Source organism: Festucalex cinctus, chromosome 5 (genome assembly GCF_051991245.1).
Source record: "Festucalex cinctus isolate MCC-2025b chromosome 5, RoL_Fcin_1.0, whole genome shotgun sequence".
Classification (NCBI taxonomy): Eukaryota; Metazoa; Chordata; class Actinopteri; order Syngnathiformes; family Syngnathidae; genus Festucalex; species Festucalex cinctus.
In genome coordinates, this window is record NC_135415.1 from 27194544 (window position 1) to 27213460 (window position 18917).

The following is an 18917-nucleotide window of genomic DNA, read 5'->3' on the forward strand; positions in this document are numbered from 1 at the left end:
AAACTTTTGCATTCTTCCTTTGTGATGCTTTTATCACATCTGCCTCTTTCAATTGATATTTTTAGCGGTCACTCATGTTGTCAGTTGATTCTTTTTGTAATATGAATTCTCAATAGGGTTTGAGTCTGGAGACTGCCAATCTAAAACTTTCTACTTATTACCCTTGAATGACTCGTTTGTCATTTTGCCAGTCTTTTGAGTCATTTATCTTGCTGCGTCAGATCGGCAAATGATTTTGGCTGCATATTCCTTTAAATTGTCCACAAATGTTTCTTTACATTTGAGTGTTAATTTTACTGTTGTACATCAATCAAGATTTAGCCACAGCCAAATGAAGCAACGCGAGATCATACCTCCAGTAAGTTTCACATGTGAACTTGTGTAGCCTAACACCAATAGGAAGGCACTAGCTGAATTATTTTCTGTACGTCTACTGTTTCAAGTCCATATGTGTTGCATAACATTACATACTCATACTACAGGATGCTGTACAATATGTCTGCACTATTTGATAGACTTTACAGTACTGTCACTACAGTTGTGTATTTATAGAAATGTGTTATTTAACCTGTAGAGGTGAATGAAATTGAAAAGTCTAGAATTGGATCATGCCAATACCATACCAGCAAAAAGAATCTTATATTTTTCATGTAAAATATTGCTCACTTGAAAAATACAAAAGGTTCTCTGCATGAAATGTAAATTAAGTTATTTGTATTTATTTATTTATTTTGTATCTTTATTTCTATAGCACCTTTCATACTTTAAAAACAACACAATCGTGCTTCACATTAAAAAGAAAGAAAAAGAGAAATCAAAAACCCCAACCGACTCCTACCCACAAACATTAAAATAATAAAATAGAATAAAAGCAAATAATAAAAAGTGAATCTAAGTAAATGAAAACTAATAGTATATATATATATATAAATAAACAAACACTTTATAGTTATTTTGCCCTCTAAATACATGTGCATTCCGTCCGTCTGTCTGTCGCCGTTAGTGTTGGCTATCGCGCAGGCGCGAATTCGCGAAACGCCATTTCCGGGTACGACATGTAATACAAATACGCTGACCTACTCGATCGTCGATAGAACAGACCAAACCAATGATTCCCATATGTCCTGTTGTATCCTTCACCTATGGTAGGTGTCAGTGCAGTATTCATGTTTACTGTTTACAAAGCCGTCGACACGGTATCGGCATAACAAGGTCATTTGTCGTTGGAGTGCTCCGTTTAGCTTGTTGCTAACTGTTAGCTTAGCGTAACCCTGTATCATGTCTGTCCTCCGCAGTGCCCAGCCGGCTTGGTGAAGATGCCAAAATGGCTACCGGCAATTACTTTGGATTCACTCATGGCGCTGCCGCGCAGTATAGGTAAGGCGATCACCTCTCTGCGAGCTTTCTTATGATCGAGGAGGTCATCGCTCACCGTATGTGTCCATACAGTTTTACTTGCTAGTGGAATGCTTCCCACTGCTGCCATTGTTCATTCCGGGGGGAGGGGGGCGGCAGTATTTTTCTGCTCCAGTTGGATGTGAGCACTGAGCAGGCCATTTAGAGTGCTCAAGTCAAGAGAAACAAGAATGACGATCATCAGTAAATTGCGTGCCTATCAGAGTTTCAGGATGCAGTGGGAAGTTGAGACTTCAATTCTAGTTTTCACTCGCAAATAATCTAACTTTGGAATGAGTTTAGATTTTGCCTTAGGACAATTGTATTATTCCAATCACTAGCAGGTTATAAAATGTTTATTTTAAACAAAAACAAGTAAAATAAAAATAAAATACACGTCATAACACTGTTGCGTAAATGTAAACATTTTGAGATGTACTTTAAAACCAAAAGTTACTTAGGAATGAGGAATAATGTTTTTATATACCATGCTGTAGCTATCATTATAAAGGTAGTGCTAAATTATTGCCAGAACACTTCTAAAAAAAATAAAAAAAAAAGTTTTATCGTAGCTGCATGCAAAATCAAAGGTATGTAATCATAAAGGCACTAACAGAAAAGATAATAGAATCTGCAGTGTTTTCCTCTAGAATTCACCCCCCCCCCCCCCCCCCCCCCGTTTTTTAGCTCATGAAATAACCAACCAACCATTTTATTGACAGCTTATTTCTCACAAGGGTCGCGGGGGGGTGCTGGAGCCTATCTCAGCTGGCTCTGGGCAGTAGGTAGGCGGGGGTACACCCTGGGACTGGTTGCCAGCCAATCGCAGGCTCATGAAATAGCCAATTATTATATTTTGGTTGTATATATATATGTTTTTTTGCAGTATTCATGCTGTTTCTTTGAGAAAAATACCACAGAATGAGATTAGCTTCTGTTACAGTTGTAACAATGTTAACATTTTTATTATTATACTTCAAGGCATTTCAAGAAATAATGTCGATCTTCTGTTGCAGTGAACGTTTATGACGCCGGAAGATGCAACACGTAACTAAAAACCGCTTTGTTTTCCTCCTGCCAGTCAGCAGCCAACTGCCGGTGTAGCATACACCCATCCCACCACGGTGGCCAGTTATACAGTTCACCAAGCACCTGTGGCAGCTCACACTGTGGCAGCAGCCTACGCGCCCACGGCGGCGACCGTAGCCGTTGCCCGGCCGGCGCCAGTTGCAGTGGCTGCTGCTGCTACTGCTGCAGCATATGGGGGATACCAGCCAACTCATGCTACAGCTGACTATGGCTACACTCAGCGGCAGGCTGAAGTTCCTCCACCACCTCCACCTGTCACCTCACAAAACTACCAGGTACACAGCTGGATTTTATGCTCATGGTTGTCTTGGGTTAAAAACTCGCAATTCAAGTATTTTTCAAATCTTCGGAACTACTTATATAATGATACTCTCGATACTTATACTAGTCATTTGTGGTAGGAGACCATGAAAATAGAGCTTGTTGCGTGTGGGTGCGTTCGGAAATATGGTCTGTACGGTTGAGAAAAAGAGTCGACCATGTCGGAAAAGTTGACTTTAAAATTAGGAGGACTTATATTTTCTGCCTCGAACCTCCGCCAGAACAATGTTTGGAGCGTCCCATGTTTTTTTTTATACATAGACTTTATTTTTGCAGACACATGCAGTATTGCAATGGTGGCTGTGATCGAATTTGTATTTCCTCTGTTAGTGCACCATCTAGTGGCTGAATTGCAAATGTTATTTGTCTGCTTAAAAAACTCTAGAGCTGGGACGATCCACTTCTGTAACTCTCACAGTCCGGATCCCGATACTTTGGTGGCGGTCGGATACGTATTGTTTTTTTTTGTTTGTTTGTTTTTTGGATTTTAAATTTGGACTTGGACTTTTTATTTCACGGGCACGAGCACGAAAATCTTTACCAGTTAAGGGGTCATTCAGTCTGGAAGTCCAACCGGCACCTGTAAGAGGCACGCTGCCGAATTCAACAACTCCAAAACCGCCGTCTTCAACTCTATGTAGTGGTACAGCTTTGTCGGCAACTTGTGTAACTGTTTCTTTAGTCAGCTGCAATGGAATGTAGGGAAGAATTTCTGATGTTTCTGATGAGGTTTGGGGTTTCTGGTGTAAATGCACTGCACTACAAAGGCATTTGTATTGAAGATGAGGGAATTAGAAATGCAAGAATATGACTGTTACTCATTTATTTTATATTTTTGTCATTGTCAGGACTCCTACTCTTATGTCCGCTCCACAGCTTCTGCTGTAGCATATGACAGCAAGCAGTATTACCAGCAGCCAACTGCAACTGCAGTGGTTGCGGCTGCTGCTCAGCCGCAACCTACTGTCGCAGAGTCCTACTATCAAACAGGTTGGAGTAAATGTTTTCTTGAGTAATTCATAGATTTTCATCTCTCTGTGGCTTTTTAACTCCACATCACCGTTGTACTATATTTTATACCACTCTTGGGCACTGATTACGTTTTCTAGTTCATAATCGATTGTAAATAAAATTGTTTTGAGTTAAATTTATTTATTGAACTGAGATAGGAATTATTTTTTTCTGCATCACTTCATTACTGCATTACTTTTGAACATTGTCAGTTGGACCCACCTAAACATTTGTAATGTTGCTACCTTGGCCTAATGACCAAAATTATCCCATAGTGAAGTTTTTCATTTGTCATGATAACCAAGCCTGTGAATATCTATTTTTTGGTTCACCAGCCCCCAAACCAGGCTATAGTCAGGGGGTAACATCATACACCCAGAGCCAGCAGACTCGTCAGGTGACGGTGATTAAACCAGCTGCACCCAGTCCCGCAACATCCTCTTTCCCCATCTACCCTGTGACCTCCACTGTCCAGCCTGTGGCTGCTGCCGCTTCCGTGGTCCCGTCATATTCCCAGAGTCCGACTTACAGCACAAATGCTGTCACCTACTCCGGTAAGTGTCTGTCTCTGCAAAATATGGTGGAGGTTTGCCCACCACAACATACTGTAATTAATAGTGCGCGTTGGTTTGATGTCACATCAGCAGTAAAGGCAATGATGGAAAGATCGCAATGAAAACTCCCCCCCCCCCATTTTCTAGGGACCTCATATTCAGGATATGAAGCCGCAGTCTATTCAGCTGCCTCAAGTTATTACCAACAGCAGCAGCAGCAGCACCAAAAGCAGGCGGTGGCGGCTGTGGCTGCAACTGCAGCATGGACTGGAAACACTTTCACTAAGAAACCTCCCTTTCAGAATAAGCAGCTCCGACCCAAGCAGCCACCAAAACCCCCACAAATCCACTATTGTGACGTCTGTAAGATCAGCTGTGCTGGCCCTCAGGTGAGTTTGAAAATTGGATATGAAGGTCACCAGAGAGTGTACGAGTGAACTCCCATCGTGCGAGCGCCTCACGGAAACATCGACAAAAAACAAAACAAAGAAAAAAGGCATAGTTCGGATTTTTAGATATTAATCTGTATTTCATCCTCACCTCAAGTAGTGCGCGATCAGAACTGACTTACCCCTGACAGCGTTCCGTGACACGAGTTCTGGTCGAGAGGAAAGTATTCCAGCAAGTTGCCCGATACAGTACTTAACGCAAAAATATTAATAAATAGTGCTATAAAATCACAATTGCTCAACATAAATTGGCAATTTTTCCAGGGAAGAGTTCAACTTAACCATTTCACAGAATAGCTGGTTAGTTTTTCCATAAGTCTTGTGTTCCTTTAACGTTAGACCATATCATGTCAAATCCTAAAGTTAACCAGAGCGACTGTGTTCCACTATTCTGAGATGCAGACAGCTAACAGTGTCATCAGCATTAGTTTGGGATAACCAGTTAAGACTCACTTGTTTGGCATATATTCATGTTATTTGTATTATGCACCACATGCGCATGTAATTTAGTGACTTGATGATTTAGTGCTGCTACAATGAGTACAATCAATGCTTTTTCTCTCTCATGTGGGCTCAGTTGGCTTCACTATCACACAATACAGATTGGAGACCCAGACTAGCTCTGCCCTTGTTCATCATTCTAACATAGTCGAGGTGTGAGCTTACATCAAATGGATTAGTGTACTTTAATCCTTGATTGTGGACCGTTATCATCGAAGCATGAAAGAAACATTTTATTAAGAAAATCAGGAATCTGTTTTAAATTGTGAAAATAATCTCATTACATCCTGAACACCAGAATGCCCAAAAGCAAAACACTCCTGTTCATTGAATTGAGAAGAAATGGTGTCTGAAGTAAAGCCATATCTCTCGTATTTCTATAAATATTCCAGACTTACAAGGAGCACCTGGAAGGCCAGAAGCACAAGAAGAAGGAAGCAGCATTGAAGGTTTCACAGAGCAGTAACAGCAGCAGTGGTAGTGGTGGTGGGTTATTGGCCCGAAGTTCTCAGAACCAACTCCGCTGCGAGCTTTGTGATGTTTCCTGCACCGGTGCGGATGCATATGCTGCCCACATTCGAGGAGCCAAACATCAGAAGGTATGGGAATAATTGGAACATTGCATTCCATCACCATATGAATGAATACCAACACATTTTTTTTTTGTGCATAGAAAATGTCCGTTTTATTTAGGTCATGTTAAAATGACCACCTCAGAACCTTACCCGACAGCCGACGGGTATGCAACTCTCCCTGCGCCGCGACACGTCCACATTGCCCACGCTTTCGTAAACCGTGTTTTCAACTTTCCTATTCTGTTTTATTTACTTTGCTAACTCATTCCAAACTGTTTTTGTCGATAGTTTATTGAGGAAAAAACATTTTCAATTTCTATTGTGGTGTTAAACGCTGTTCATACACCGTTGGCACTCTTTACTGCCTCGTGTTGTCTGGGAGAATATCGACCACAGCTGCTGACGTGTACCCGACCAACCAGTCACAGCACGCACAGTCCACCGTGCGTCACACTCCAGCCTATTTGATAAAAATTACACTATTTCAATTGAAACCTGTTCAGGAAGCTTAGTTGGCTTAAGATGTCTGTTTTTTCTTTTTCTTTTAGGGTTTTATATATTTACAAAAATGTTCAGAAATGTGAAGATTAGTTTAAAAATATGTTAAAAAAAAATATAGCGATAAAATCGAGATCGTGAATTTATTTTTAAAGAATCGTGATATGACATTTTTCCCATATCGCCCACCCCTAACGTTGGATGTTGATTTGCCGAAACTATAGCAGGCTAATCTGTATTTCTTACAGGTTTTGAAGCTTCACACCAAACTTGGAAAGCCCATTCCCTCTACTGAACCTAGCATGGTGACTCAGACGTCAGCTTCAAGCACATCTGCCCCAAGCAAAAGCATCACATCGACCTTAAACAGCTCCTCTACCAGCAGCTCTCTTGGTGTGGGAGCCTCTTCATCTAGTGCTCCATACCTAAAACCTGTTAGCCTCGTCAGCAGTAGCGCAATTGGTGTTAAGAACCAACTGATGAACAATTTGTCTGCTGCCACCTCTACCCCATCTGGAAAGAAAGTCAACACACCCAAGATGAATTTTGTTGGTGAGTAAACAAATAACTGAGAGCCTCTTGGCCTTTTTGCAAGTGTTGGTTGGTAGCTAACTGCAGTATAAATTAATAATAATTATGTTTGCATGTTTTGAATGCAGCTGGGAATAAATTGCAAACCACAGCGAAAACTGATGAGGGCAAAGGCGAGACCCCCAAGACTGCAATGTCGTCCTCAGGTGCTGCAGATGTCAAAACAGAGGTTTCAGAATCTCTATCCGCATCGACCCTGGCTGCCCTGCAGAATGACGTCCAACCTGTTGGCCACGACTATGTTGAAGAGGTTAGCTTTGATCGAAGTTCAAGTTAATAAGGAAAGAAAAGATGTGGAAAATATAGTTGATACCCAAAATTTAAGACGTCTTTTTGTTCTCTGTGTATGACATGAAATCAGACTAAGCTTTTCTTGTTTTAGATCATTTAAGGATTACCAAATTGTTTTTCATTTGATAAATTACAGAATAATTTTGAGACAATTTTCAGCTCTATCAACTTTAATATGTGAAACTGATTTCTAGGTCCGAAATGATGAAGGAAAAGTGATCCGCTTCCATTGCAAGCTCTGTGAATGCAGTTTCAATGATCCAAATGCAAAAGAAATGCATTTAAAGGGACGTCGACATCGCCTGCAATACAAGGTTTGTTTCATTGACCTTTTATTCTTCATCCTTAAACCGGTAAGGTTGTTGGGCAACCCGTTTTTATTTACAATAATCATACATGTGGGACCATTGAAATATTTCTCTTTGAAATGTTTTTCCACCGGTTTTAACTAATATCTGACATCAGTGACCCAAGTCCCTTATGCTTTACTGGTTCTATTTTTTTTAACCAATCATACTATCTATTCTTGTAAAGACTAATGACTGAGACCGCGATTCACATATTTTTGGCTTCAGCTATTCCACGTCCTTCCTCATAACCAATGTCACTGGATTGCCCAATTCCACCACATGCATATACAGTATACAGTGTTTCAGTTGAGGATTCATTTAATGTCTTCAAGAAAATTGATGAATTGACATTTTACCACATTTTACCGCCTTTATTATGAAGTCCATTTTAGTCCAATTAAGGACTGTAAATATGAACATTTTCTCAATTTCGTTAAGTAGTCCGCTGATGGTTGTTGCCAAGTAGAAATACATCCATTATTCCAATGCACATTTTCTCGCCGAAAACCCTCATTTATGAATCTGTATTTCCTTCATTTACCTTCACGGTGCTGGTTTGACACTTTCAGAAAAAGGTGAATCCAGATCTGCAAGTGGAGGTAAAACCTAGCATCAGAGCAAGGAAGATTCAAGAAGAAAAGATGAGGAAGCAGATGCAAAAAGAGGAATACTGGAGAAGACGAGAGGAAGAGGAACGTTGGAGAATGGAAATGCGGTGTGGTTGTGGTTTCATCTTTTGCATGTTAAGAATATGCAGTATACAATGAGTAGTTTAATGTTAGTGTTTCTCAACCATGGTTCTCGGGACACACTATCCAGCCTGTTTTCCATGTCTCCCTATTCCAACGCAGCCGAGGATGGTTATCAGGCTTCTCCGGAGATTGCTGATGAGCTGTGATTGGAAACAGCTGCATTGGAAAAGGGAGACATGGAAAACAGGCTGGATAATGTGCTCCGAGGACCAGGGTTGAAAAACACTGGTTTAATGCAGTGTTTTACTGGCACCCTTTTTTTTTTCCTATTACAAAAATCTCACAGCGCACCAGCAAACAAAAATGTCACAAAATTCTGACACAGTTCTCCTCTTTTTGGCTCTAATCACAACCACAATGGATTTGAAATGAAAAAAAGGTCACATAATTGACTGCAGGGCTCCAGACAGCCACTAATTAGTTGAATTTTCCCCTACAGTTTGAGGCAGTACAACTAAAATTAGAATCTAGTCGCGCCAGTGCAACCACGTTTACTACCCCAATGACCATGAGAGTCTGTGGTTGAAATACGATAATCCATCAATGACGATTCCGTTAAAAGATGGTGAGGCAAGAAGCTTGAGGTTGCAGTCATTCATCAAAATAATTAAATAATCAGTCCACGTAGAAAGTACAGATCTGGAACGAAGTCTGCCTGTGAACCTCCCAAACTGTTTCAGTTTCAGTCCCAAATGACTAATTTGGTTACTTCTTGGTTGGTAATCTTACACAGATATGAAAGAGAAAAATATCTGGTGTTGCCCTAACATTTAACGTAAATGAAGTATGGCAAGACCTAACGGATGATAATTACAATAAACATCGAGATCAGTTTTGTGTCAGACATTCTGGAAGGTCTGGTCTGTAAAAGACCAAGAAATAATTTGAGCTGCCACTTACCTTCAGGCGCTATGAAGAGGACATGTACTGGAGGCGTATGGAGGAAGAACACCACTGGGATGAACGTCGTCGTGGACCTGATGGAGGGTATCCACCTGGCCCTCCGGGGCTACTTGGAGTCCGACCTGGTATCCCAGGTTTGCAGCCACAGGGTCCTCTGGTAAGGTCAAGGGTAGGGGTGCACCATAACTTTTATTTCCCTCAATCGTTTTTTTCCCACCAATACCAAATACCACAATCTTCCTGTTCCTCCACAGTAATATCGATAACTGATAACTTTCTTGTTTTGTAAACTACAAATCTGGTATCTATTCTTGTACAACTAGTAAAGAGAATTTCCTTGTGGATGAATAAACTATCCCCCTATCCCATCCATCATTTGGTACAGTATGTCACAATCTGAACCTTAAATTGCCTCCAGGTCAGGTCAGGGAAAGCATGAATTGAGACAGCAATGCACGCTCGTGTAACACAGAGGCCAATCAATGGAGAAAGTCACTACAGAATCCTACTTTATTCTGTTTTGAAATGAGGAATTTAATATTGAACTTAATACCTTTTGTGCTCTGCAGCCCCCACGCCGACCTGACTCTTCAGATGACCGCTATGTCATGACCAAGCATGCTTCCATCTACCCCTCAGAGGAGGAGCTGCAGTCCATTCAGAAAATTGTGTCAATCACGGAGCGTGCCCTCAAACTGGTTTCAGACATAATAACAGATGAAGACAAGGTCCAGGAAGAAGATGACAAAGAAAAGAAAGAACCATCCAAAGATAGGAGCGACATCGACAGGTATGATAGCAGTGGTGATTCTTAATTGTATGCACATTACAGGAACTGTAAACCTTGAACTTCTCAGTCTTTCTTTATCCTGTACAATTGTATTTGTGCAAAAGATTCCTGCAGATCCTATCAATCGATGAAAAACATCACAAAATTGGCAACATTGCAGGAACAAATCGTAGCTCTTCCTTGCGACCTTGCTTGTACTAGCATCCAAATGTATACATATAAAATAAAAGCACAACTTTCAAAATAAAAGCAGCACATATTTTACGTTTGACTTCATGGTCACTTTGAGGGCTGTTGAGCGACTGTGCGGGTCGGATGTGAAGCCAGGCTGTACGTTTCCCAGGTCTGTTATATTAACTCTTTGACTGCCAAAAACGTTAAATGATGTCAACTCCGTTTTGTTTTTGTTTTTTTTGTTTTTTTAAATTATGAATGGGAAGTGCAACGTCTAAAGTGGAGTGCTGCCTAGTAAATGGGTTGTGGAATCAAAAACACCACAAACTGTCGCCAGCAAATGGCAGCATTGTATCGCTTTTCTGTGGATTGCCGGTATATGGAATTACAGTGAAACGTGACGGAATCTGAAACGTGACGGAATCTGGGGGGGTTGGGTAACGTGTGGCAGTAAAAGAGTTAATGTCATCAACACAACACCGCCCCGAAATAATGTTAATTGTCTAATTTATTATGACGCTGTTTTTAATTAAAAATGTACAGTTTGGCCATATTCGTGAGTGATGATGGCCAGGCAGGTCCGTGAGAGCCGCCCACTATTTTTTTTTCCCCCAAAGCAATAGGTGCAAATGTCTGTACTCTTGCAAGTATTTGAAGTTGACATCCTGACACATTTGCACTTCCTACTAATCTGTTTTTTAACAAACCAGGCTTACGCAAAAGTGCTTAAAGTAGCAGGAAAAACGCAACTGCAGTGTTTTTGTCACTTCCGGGCTGCGGCTGATGACAATTTCAGTTGATTAATTATCCTGTTTTAATTCTTATTCAATATTACCGTAATCAGATCGGGTGCCGGCACATAACAATGTACAGTATTTGTGCAAAAGTATTTTGTCTTTCGTTCCCTTTGTAGTAAATGAATTAAACACAACAATAACATTATCGCTGTTGGAATGATCATGTTTCTTTTGTATTTCTGTAGAGCCCTGAAGGGTGTGATGAGAGTGGGAGTTCTGGCAAAAGGGTTGCTTCTTCGTGGCGACAAGAACGTCAACTTAGTGCTGCTCTGCTCAGAAAACCCCACCATGAGTCTACTTACACGAATTGTGGAGCTCCTCCCTAAACAACTAACAGTACTGTCTTTACAGTTCTCGTTTGATCTATTTCTGAACTCACCACTTTAATAAGCTCAACATTTTTAAGTGTTCAATATTAAGTCATTGTTTTTGTTGTTGTTGTTTTTAATACTTATTATACTTGTTTTATTTTGCATGTGCTTTTATCTTTCCAGATAGTAGCACCGGAAAAATATGATGTTAAAGGGTCTCTCCAAGAAGCGGCCATCATTCTTGCATCCTGTACGGAGCCAAAGATGCAAGTGACCATCACTTTGACGTCACCTGTCATCAGAGAGGAAAATGGCCGGGATGGAGGTTGGGAAAGCCAAAAACAGCTTTATGTTTTACCTCCTTATATATTGTCTCTGCTATTTCCCGATGAAATCATTTCCAGTACGTTGGTTGACACTGAGAGTTTTGTGCTGCTGGCACACCACAAAAATAATTTGGGCCTTAAAGAAGCATTCTGGCTACATGTTCTTTCATGTCAGAAACATCTGGCTTCTAAAGTTTAAAAAAAAAAAAAAGAACCTCTTTCTTTCAGGCTTTGTTTATATAAATGTTTGTTAAACCACAAATGGTTAAAATTATTTTCTTTGACATAATTAAAGTGAGGTTGGAGCCTAATAAATAACATTCTACTTTAACTTATGCTCTCACAATTGCTGAAGAGATCACTTGAAATGTAAAGCAAAAAAAAAAGGGTGCCAGCAGTATTGCTCTTTAGTCTTTCCGCTCTATAACTCTTCTCAGATGCTATCCCTTTCAAGCAAAGCATGATCAGTGTTTGCATTGTGATAAGTCTAGTTATACCCTGGAGAAATTTTGTTTCCTGTGTTCTCAGGGATTCTGGCTGTGTTTTGAAATTGATCTTTAAATGTGAATTTTGGTCTTTTAAAAACAAAAATAGTCAAGAAAAATTTGTTTGCAGGAATTAACGATAGATTTGTTGTTTTTGTTTTTGTTTTATTCATTTTGTTCGACAAAGAGTCACGGTTGTTTTGCAACCCAGCATTCAAATCAACATTTGATCAAGGCAGATCAGAATCCCCCTCGCAACAAATGATTTTTTTCCCCCCCCCACAGGAAACAAATGGGATTTTTGTGTTCTGGTGAACAGTTCACCATGCTGTCTCTTGATCCAACGTGCTCCCCTGAGTAGATTAGCATATTTTGAATTGAAAATGTGGCTCAATACATTTTAAGTATACCTCCAACAATGCCAGATTCAAAACACCAACATTGTCTTCTGAACACAGCCACGAGCTATACAATCTTTAAAATTAGATCAATTAATTTGTTTTCTTAGGGGAGTATTATTGACGCTGAGGTATAAAGGCTTGAGTAGACTGGTTGGTTAGACCTGAGTTCATTCAGCCTTTGACATGCAATGTCTGTTGAGGTCTTATTCCAGCCCACTGATGCCAGGTATGCATGCAGTGAAATCCTAACCTCTTGATTGCTGGCATTTTTTTTCCCCCTCTCCTTCAGCACTCATTGCTACTTCATTTTTGTCATAGTGTTCACATGTTCAACAAATTGCCTTGAGCAAAATGAAAAGGAATTGTCCACTGATTTCTCCCATCAGAGATTTCGTAGGGCCCAACAGCTCCGGAAGGATTTTTGACCAAGGTTTTCCCACACCCCAAAAATGTTGCCACACCTACCATTTTGCCATGCCGCTTTTTATCAGGTCGCTGTTGTAGGTCTTGACCTTTACTTTGTCTTGTACGACACATTTTACTGGTCATCCAGATCCATCATCTTTCTCTGTGTTTCATTGAAGGTCTACAGTTCTCATGATAACTAAAGTATTTTGTTTTAACAAATCTATTACCTGATAAAATGTTAATGGTTGCAAATGGTGTCAGCCTAAACTTGTGTGGACTAGGATATGGTGGTTTCCAAATAAAGCAATCTACAATATTGAGTCTAAATCAAATGACGTAGCATACATTCTCAGTGTGTAGCTATCCAGTAAGTCAGATTGTTAAAGTTACATATTTATTGTTCATAATGTCAAAGTTGAAGAAAGTTATCAAAAGAAAAAAAAAAAAAAGAAAGTGGGTTGCTTTGTAAAGAATCATTGGTATGTGTGGCAATGTGTTTGTTCTTTGCCAGCCTTGCTGACCTGGTCAAACACCCGTTCCCCATCAACATTTTGACACTTCAAATCCATTTTTAGATGTAACTTCGGGTTTGGTGAAAGACCCAGCGGACGTCTTGGACAGGCAAAAATGCCTTGACGCTCTGGCTGCTCTGCGCCACGCTAAGTGGTTCCAGGTTCGGAACATCATCTTACTTTATTATTGTAGCCTTATGAGATGCATTATTTGTTTAATTTATTTTGTTTGCACATATTTGAATCTTCTATTACTGAGGAAATTATGCACTTAAAAAAGATGCCTATGAAGAAATTGATTAGTGACTATTTTATGTACTCAATATAAATCTTGTCCGATAATTGGCATCCTAGTGTTTTGCCTTTTCAATTGTAAGTTGCAAAGGATTCCATAAGGCTGCATGATAACATGCACCAAGTTGTGCAACAGAGTTTGTGTCCTTTTGTTATTCTACATATGTATGAAATGGAGATTGAGAGATAAAGGAAAATCTGATTATTTTCCTGTGAGACCACTTCTTGTGCCGAATCACAGGTAAATTATTGCAGATTTCCTGTGCTCCTTCAGTCTCCATTCTCTCTCAGTTGAACTCTTGTATTTTGAAATACATGTTTGTGGGTTTCCTTGAAAAACCTCGGGTCAGGGTTTAGAAGATGGCAAGGAAAGTCCTCGTTTCTTGCGCATCTTGCAAACTTTGAACTCTTACTAACTGTGAGGTACAAGGCTACTGCCAATGGCAGCTGATTGCAAATTTTGATGGCTCATTAAAGGCCTTAAACCATACTCAAGCTTCCATTATGTACAGTAGTTGTTGGACCTCTAAGAATGGATTGACTATCCAAAATTCACCCTTGATTTGGCACATAAGTGTAACTTTATTATATCACAAGGCTAGAGCAAATGGACTGCAGTCATGCGTGATCATCATTCGGATACTCCGAGACCTGTGTGAACGAGTTCCAACCTGGTCGACCTTCCCAGGATGGGTGAGTGTCCCCATATTACGATGTCAGCTTATCGAACAAAATGACAATCACAAAAATCCTCTTCCTGTCTTGTCTGTAATTGAGTCAAATCGGTTACTGTTATATCTGTGACAATACACTTGAGCTAAGAATCCATTTCTATCTCAATTTCTGACCCACGGTGTAATATACAATCAGTTTTTTTTTGTTTTTTTTTCATGAATAAATCAAATGGCATATGATAAATATCACCCGTGACCCTAGTGAGGATAAGTCATACAGAAGATGGATGACGAACAGAAGCTTATATATCATATAAATGTAGTCGTTTAACATGTATAAACTAGGGATGCTCCCATCCGATATGGAAAATAAATTGGATTGGATATCGGTGACAATGGTCCCAATCTAGAGACGATTCTAATTGCACTGAAGTTTCATCATTATTCACAAATCTGTTTAAAACAGTGGGGAAAAGAGCTTTTTGCAATATGGCCCTGGTTGATCTCTTATCTCTGCTGCCACATGCTAGCTGTTGTGCAGAGGCTGCATCAAATCCTTCTGTATGCTCTAGCATAAAAAAAAAACCCCATAAGAACGTATATTTATAAATACGTTTTTTGGACCATGGTAATATTTAAAATAGAACGTATTTATATGTTTTTGGGAGCAAATGAATTTGTAAATACTAATCAAGGAAAAATGCTTTTGTAATGCACTTTAGTTCAAAATAAAAGGAATCCAATTAGTCAATCAATCGATTGAATAATCGATAGATTAATCAATTCTAAAAATATTCAGTAGTGACATAACAGCACCATTAATATATTTGTCACAGTAGGCTGTGCTTTTTTTTCTTTTCTTTTTTTTTTTCTTTTTTTTTATGCCCGACTTAATTTTGGGATGGTGTCTTTGAAGGTGCATCAACATTTGACCTGACTTGGGGATTTTATTATTTAATTTATTTTATTATTATTATTATTTTATTTTTATTTTTTAAACACTTGTGGCAAAATATGTAGAATTCCATTTCTGTTCTCGACCAGGTAGCCGAAATGCTCCTACACTGCTGACCTGAATGGGTTTGGAGGCTTTGCCTTTTCAAGGTTTTTAGTTGAACTAGCCATGTTTTCTCCTCTCCAATGGGTTCACTCTGCTCGCATAGTTGAGTACTTTGAGCTCATATTTTGTATCTGGAATGAAATCACAAACTGCTAGTAGTTGAAGAGAAGTTCCTTGGTTAGGAGCGTGTCGCTTCGTTATATAATTGACACTGCGTCCCAGTTGTCAAAACGGTTAATTGTAATGTTGGAACTCTAAAGCTGTGATCCCTTGTCCCACATTAGGCCATGGAGCTGCTTGTGGAAAAGGCCATCAGCAGTGCCTCTGCGCCGCTTAGCCCAGGTGACGCACTGAGGCGCGTCTTTGAATGTATTTCATCTGGGATTTTACTCTCTGGTAAGATTTCTTTTTTTCTTTTTCTTCATTAGATCATTCCTGTTGTTAATTCAGATATAAATTATTTGGTTCGCCTAACAGGCACCTCCAAAGTCCAGCCCATATTTTTTTAAATCTAAATCTGCCACTTTTTACTGCTCGAGTATTGCATACTTTTCACTTGTACATATGATGGTCGAGGATTTACTGAGCTGCGTTCATGTGAGGCTGCTGAAGTGGAAGACGTTACATATCGGGTGGAATGGTTTCAGGAAAGTGTTTTCCGACTGTCCGTGAAGGGCACACGAATGCGATTGTCACGTATGACGAGTCAAGATGGCAACCGGCAAGTCAGATTCAAATGATTTCGAAGCTGAAGCGATATTGTACGTTTTGCTACTATGCTGATAAAGACGACGACTGGGTCGTGGCTCCTGTGCCGTTAATCGCCGGACAGGGGAGGTAGATGACGTGTGCAAATGGCGTTGTGCTGCTCGGCGGGTTGTGGCAAAGAGGGGCACTACAGTACGATAATGTACCGTAATGTATGATGTGGCGCGCACTTAAATATTAGCTGACTACCTGTATTAAATAATCTAATATTGTGAATTTTTTATATTTAAAATTGCAGTATCAATCCTTATCTTTCAAGGAACTGAATAGTGCAGCGGTAAATGTTTTGACAGTCTTGAGTTATTATGCCATTTTAAAAAAATAAATAAATAAATGTTGTTGCTTTGGTTTGTTGTCTGGTGAGGCTTCACCATGCTGCTCTAAGGTTGCTTTTGCAGAAAAGTCATCCTTTCATTCGTTGAACTTTTTTCGTAATCTTCAAATACATTGATTGTCTTAGTCCCAGCGCTTTACTTTTTGGCTGACATTTTACTACATTCACATTGATAAGGGCATTTGTTTTAACAGGTGGGCCCGGGCTGATGGATCCCTGTGAAAAGAGTGCTGTCGATACCCTGACACCTATTGGACAGCAGGAGAGAGAGGACATAACCTTAAGTGCCCAAGTACAAGTTCTTCATTTTTCTTTCCTGTATTTGTGACATTGTGAAATGCATGTAAAACGCTTGCGATAAGGCTTGACCGATGAATTGAATTCAAACCAGCATCGTAATGTGGTACGAACCCAAATTCAAATAGTGTGACGTTGTGTAAAATATACATAAAAAAAAAAAAAAATAGGGATTTTTTTTTTCATACTATTTTTTTCCAAGATCAGTACTAGTAAACAACTCTTAAGTAGTCACTGGCACCGATACCATTAGTACTTCAGGTACATAAACATTTTATTAAACCAACATTAAAGGGATACTTCACTTATTAGCCCATTATAGCAATAAAAAGTTAATATTTTGTCTCTAATTAATTTAATACTTTCATTATTTTTCACGTACAATTAGTACCTTTTAAAAACACATTTTGCAACTTGCTGTCGGCTGCAAATGACATCACAAGGGCTCAGGTAACCTATCACAGCTCACCTGTTCTGTTTGGTCATGTGACATTCACAAGCTGAGCTGTGATTGGTTACCTGAGCCCTCGTGATGTCATTTTCAGTCGACAGCAAGTTGCAAAATGTGTTTTTAAAGGTACTAATTGTACATGAAAAATAATGAAAATATGACATTTATTATAGGCAAAATATTCATGTTTGACTGCCAAAAATGGCTAAATAAGTAATTAGTTGTCTGTATCATTTTTACTTGCACGAAACAACTTTGAGGAGGATGGTGGGAACACTGCCACATAAAAAAAAAAAAAAACTACAAACATGCAGACTGCTTTACAGCATAGCTTTCCTCATTTGTTCCAAAGATGGAAGTCAAGTTGAACGTCTATGCGTGATTACTGTTGTCAAGGAGAAGCTGCAAAACAACCCAAAAAATTAAGATTTTTGTCTGAGGAGACAACGAAAAAATATAAAAAAACAAAAAAACAAAGTGAGCCTACCTGGATAACAGCAGAATTCAACTTATGTGCTAAATGGCTGTATGTGTTTTCTGTCTTTGTCTCTTCAGTTGGCGCTGAGGCTGTTGGCATTCCGTCATATTCATCGGATTTTGGGTATGGACCCTCTGCCGCAGACGAACCCTCGTTTCGGAGTCAACAGCAGCCGCAAGCGTCGCCACGACAACAGTGATGGGGCGGACAACTTTGAGGGGGAAGGCAAAAAGGATAAGAAGGATTATGATATTTTGTAAGGGTCACAATCTGTTAGAAGACAAACAAAAAAACAAACAAAAAAAATGTGTATGTTTAAAATGGGGTCCACCATCACCTGTGTCCTGGCTTAGCTCCAAAGTCAAGCTTTTATTATTTTTTTCTTTTGTTTTTGTTACTAAGCTATAGAAACGCCAGTGTAATCGCAGCCTCACGTGTAATAGAGAAGCAAAGCCGTGTTTGTGTCTTGGTTTTAGTTGTAGATTTCTTAATGGTTGGGTTCCATCTGTACAAGTTACCGCAGTTGTTTTTTTGTTTTTTTTTTTAATCTTAACAGTTAAATTATTCCGTTTTGTGATATTGTCAAGTGGGCTTTCTTAACAATCCGCTGTTACTTTCCTTGCTTGCTTTGATGTGATGGAGAAATACGCTTTATTCTATTGTGGATCGGGAGGTGAGCAGTTATCATTGCCAACGCCTTCATTCATCTGTATAGTTCTGTTCCAAGATGTGTTTTTGCTACTGTGGCGTATTAATCTGGCCAAATTACTCCTCGAAAAGGTCCTGAAATTTGAAATTCCATGTATAATTCTAATCATAGACGAAGCAAGGCTTTGATTTGTGGAGAGCATGATTATATTCTGAATGCATCCTATATTGGAATTGGAAATGTACTTCTCCTTGCCCTTCTGTCTTGGCTAGGTGCTACATTCAATGCTGGAATGAACACGAATCCTGCTTGGAAAGGGAAGGAAGGTCCTTGTACTGGACTTCTCCATTTGATGTGTTATGAACGCTTGTTGACATGCGCCTGCCGTGCAATTCCAGTAGCACAATAAACTCATTTCCACATTAAAA

At 39.6% G+C, this 18917-nt stretch overlaps 1 protein-coding gene across 2 annotated transcripts; it reads left to right on the forward strand.

The window, feature by feature from the left end:
* Positions 1–1003: 1003 nt before the first annotated feature.
* On the forward strand, positions 1004–18917 carry zfr (zinc finger RNA binding protein). Of its 2 annotated transcripts, XM_077520900.1 has the most exons (20): positions 1004–1145; positions 1296–1377; positions 2477–2759; positions 3654–3795; positions 4152–4370; positions 4518–4759; positions 5713–5919; positions 6642–6945; positions 7053–7234; positions 7470–7589; positions 8195–8340; positions 9284–9437; positions 9850–10070; positions 11227–11377; positions 11536–11677; positions 13548–13645; positions 14376–14471; positions 15797–15908; positions 16809–16906; positions 17918–18917. In XM_077520900.1, the coding sequence occupies exons 1-20, from the start codon at positions 1109–1111 to the stop codon at positions 18098–18100; spliced, it is 3219 nt and encodes a 1072-aa protein (XP_077377026.1). In that variant the 5' UTR covers positions 1004–1108; the 3' UTR covers positions 18101–18917. The 2 variants fall into 2 exon arrangements, 1 of the variants encoding a protein (XP_077377026.1); XR_013283470.1 differs by lacking the exons at positions 13548–13645; positions 16809–16906; positions 17918–18917 and having other exon boundaries at positions 15797–15849.

Bases quoted from the DNA above. Each gene is read 5' to 3' on its own strand.
- zfr (XM_077520900.1), top strand. From the start codon at position 1,109: ATGATTCCCATATGTCCTGTTGTATCCTTCACCTATG. The intron at 2,760-3,653 runs GTACACAGCTGG...TGTCATTGTCAG, and splicing joins TCACCTCACAAAACTACCAG to GACTCCTACTCTTATGTCCG. The intron at 14,472-15,796 runs GTGAGTGTCCCC...GTCCCACATTAG, and splicing joins GGTCGACCTTCCCAGGATGG to GCCATGGAGCTGCTTGTGGA.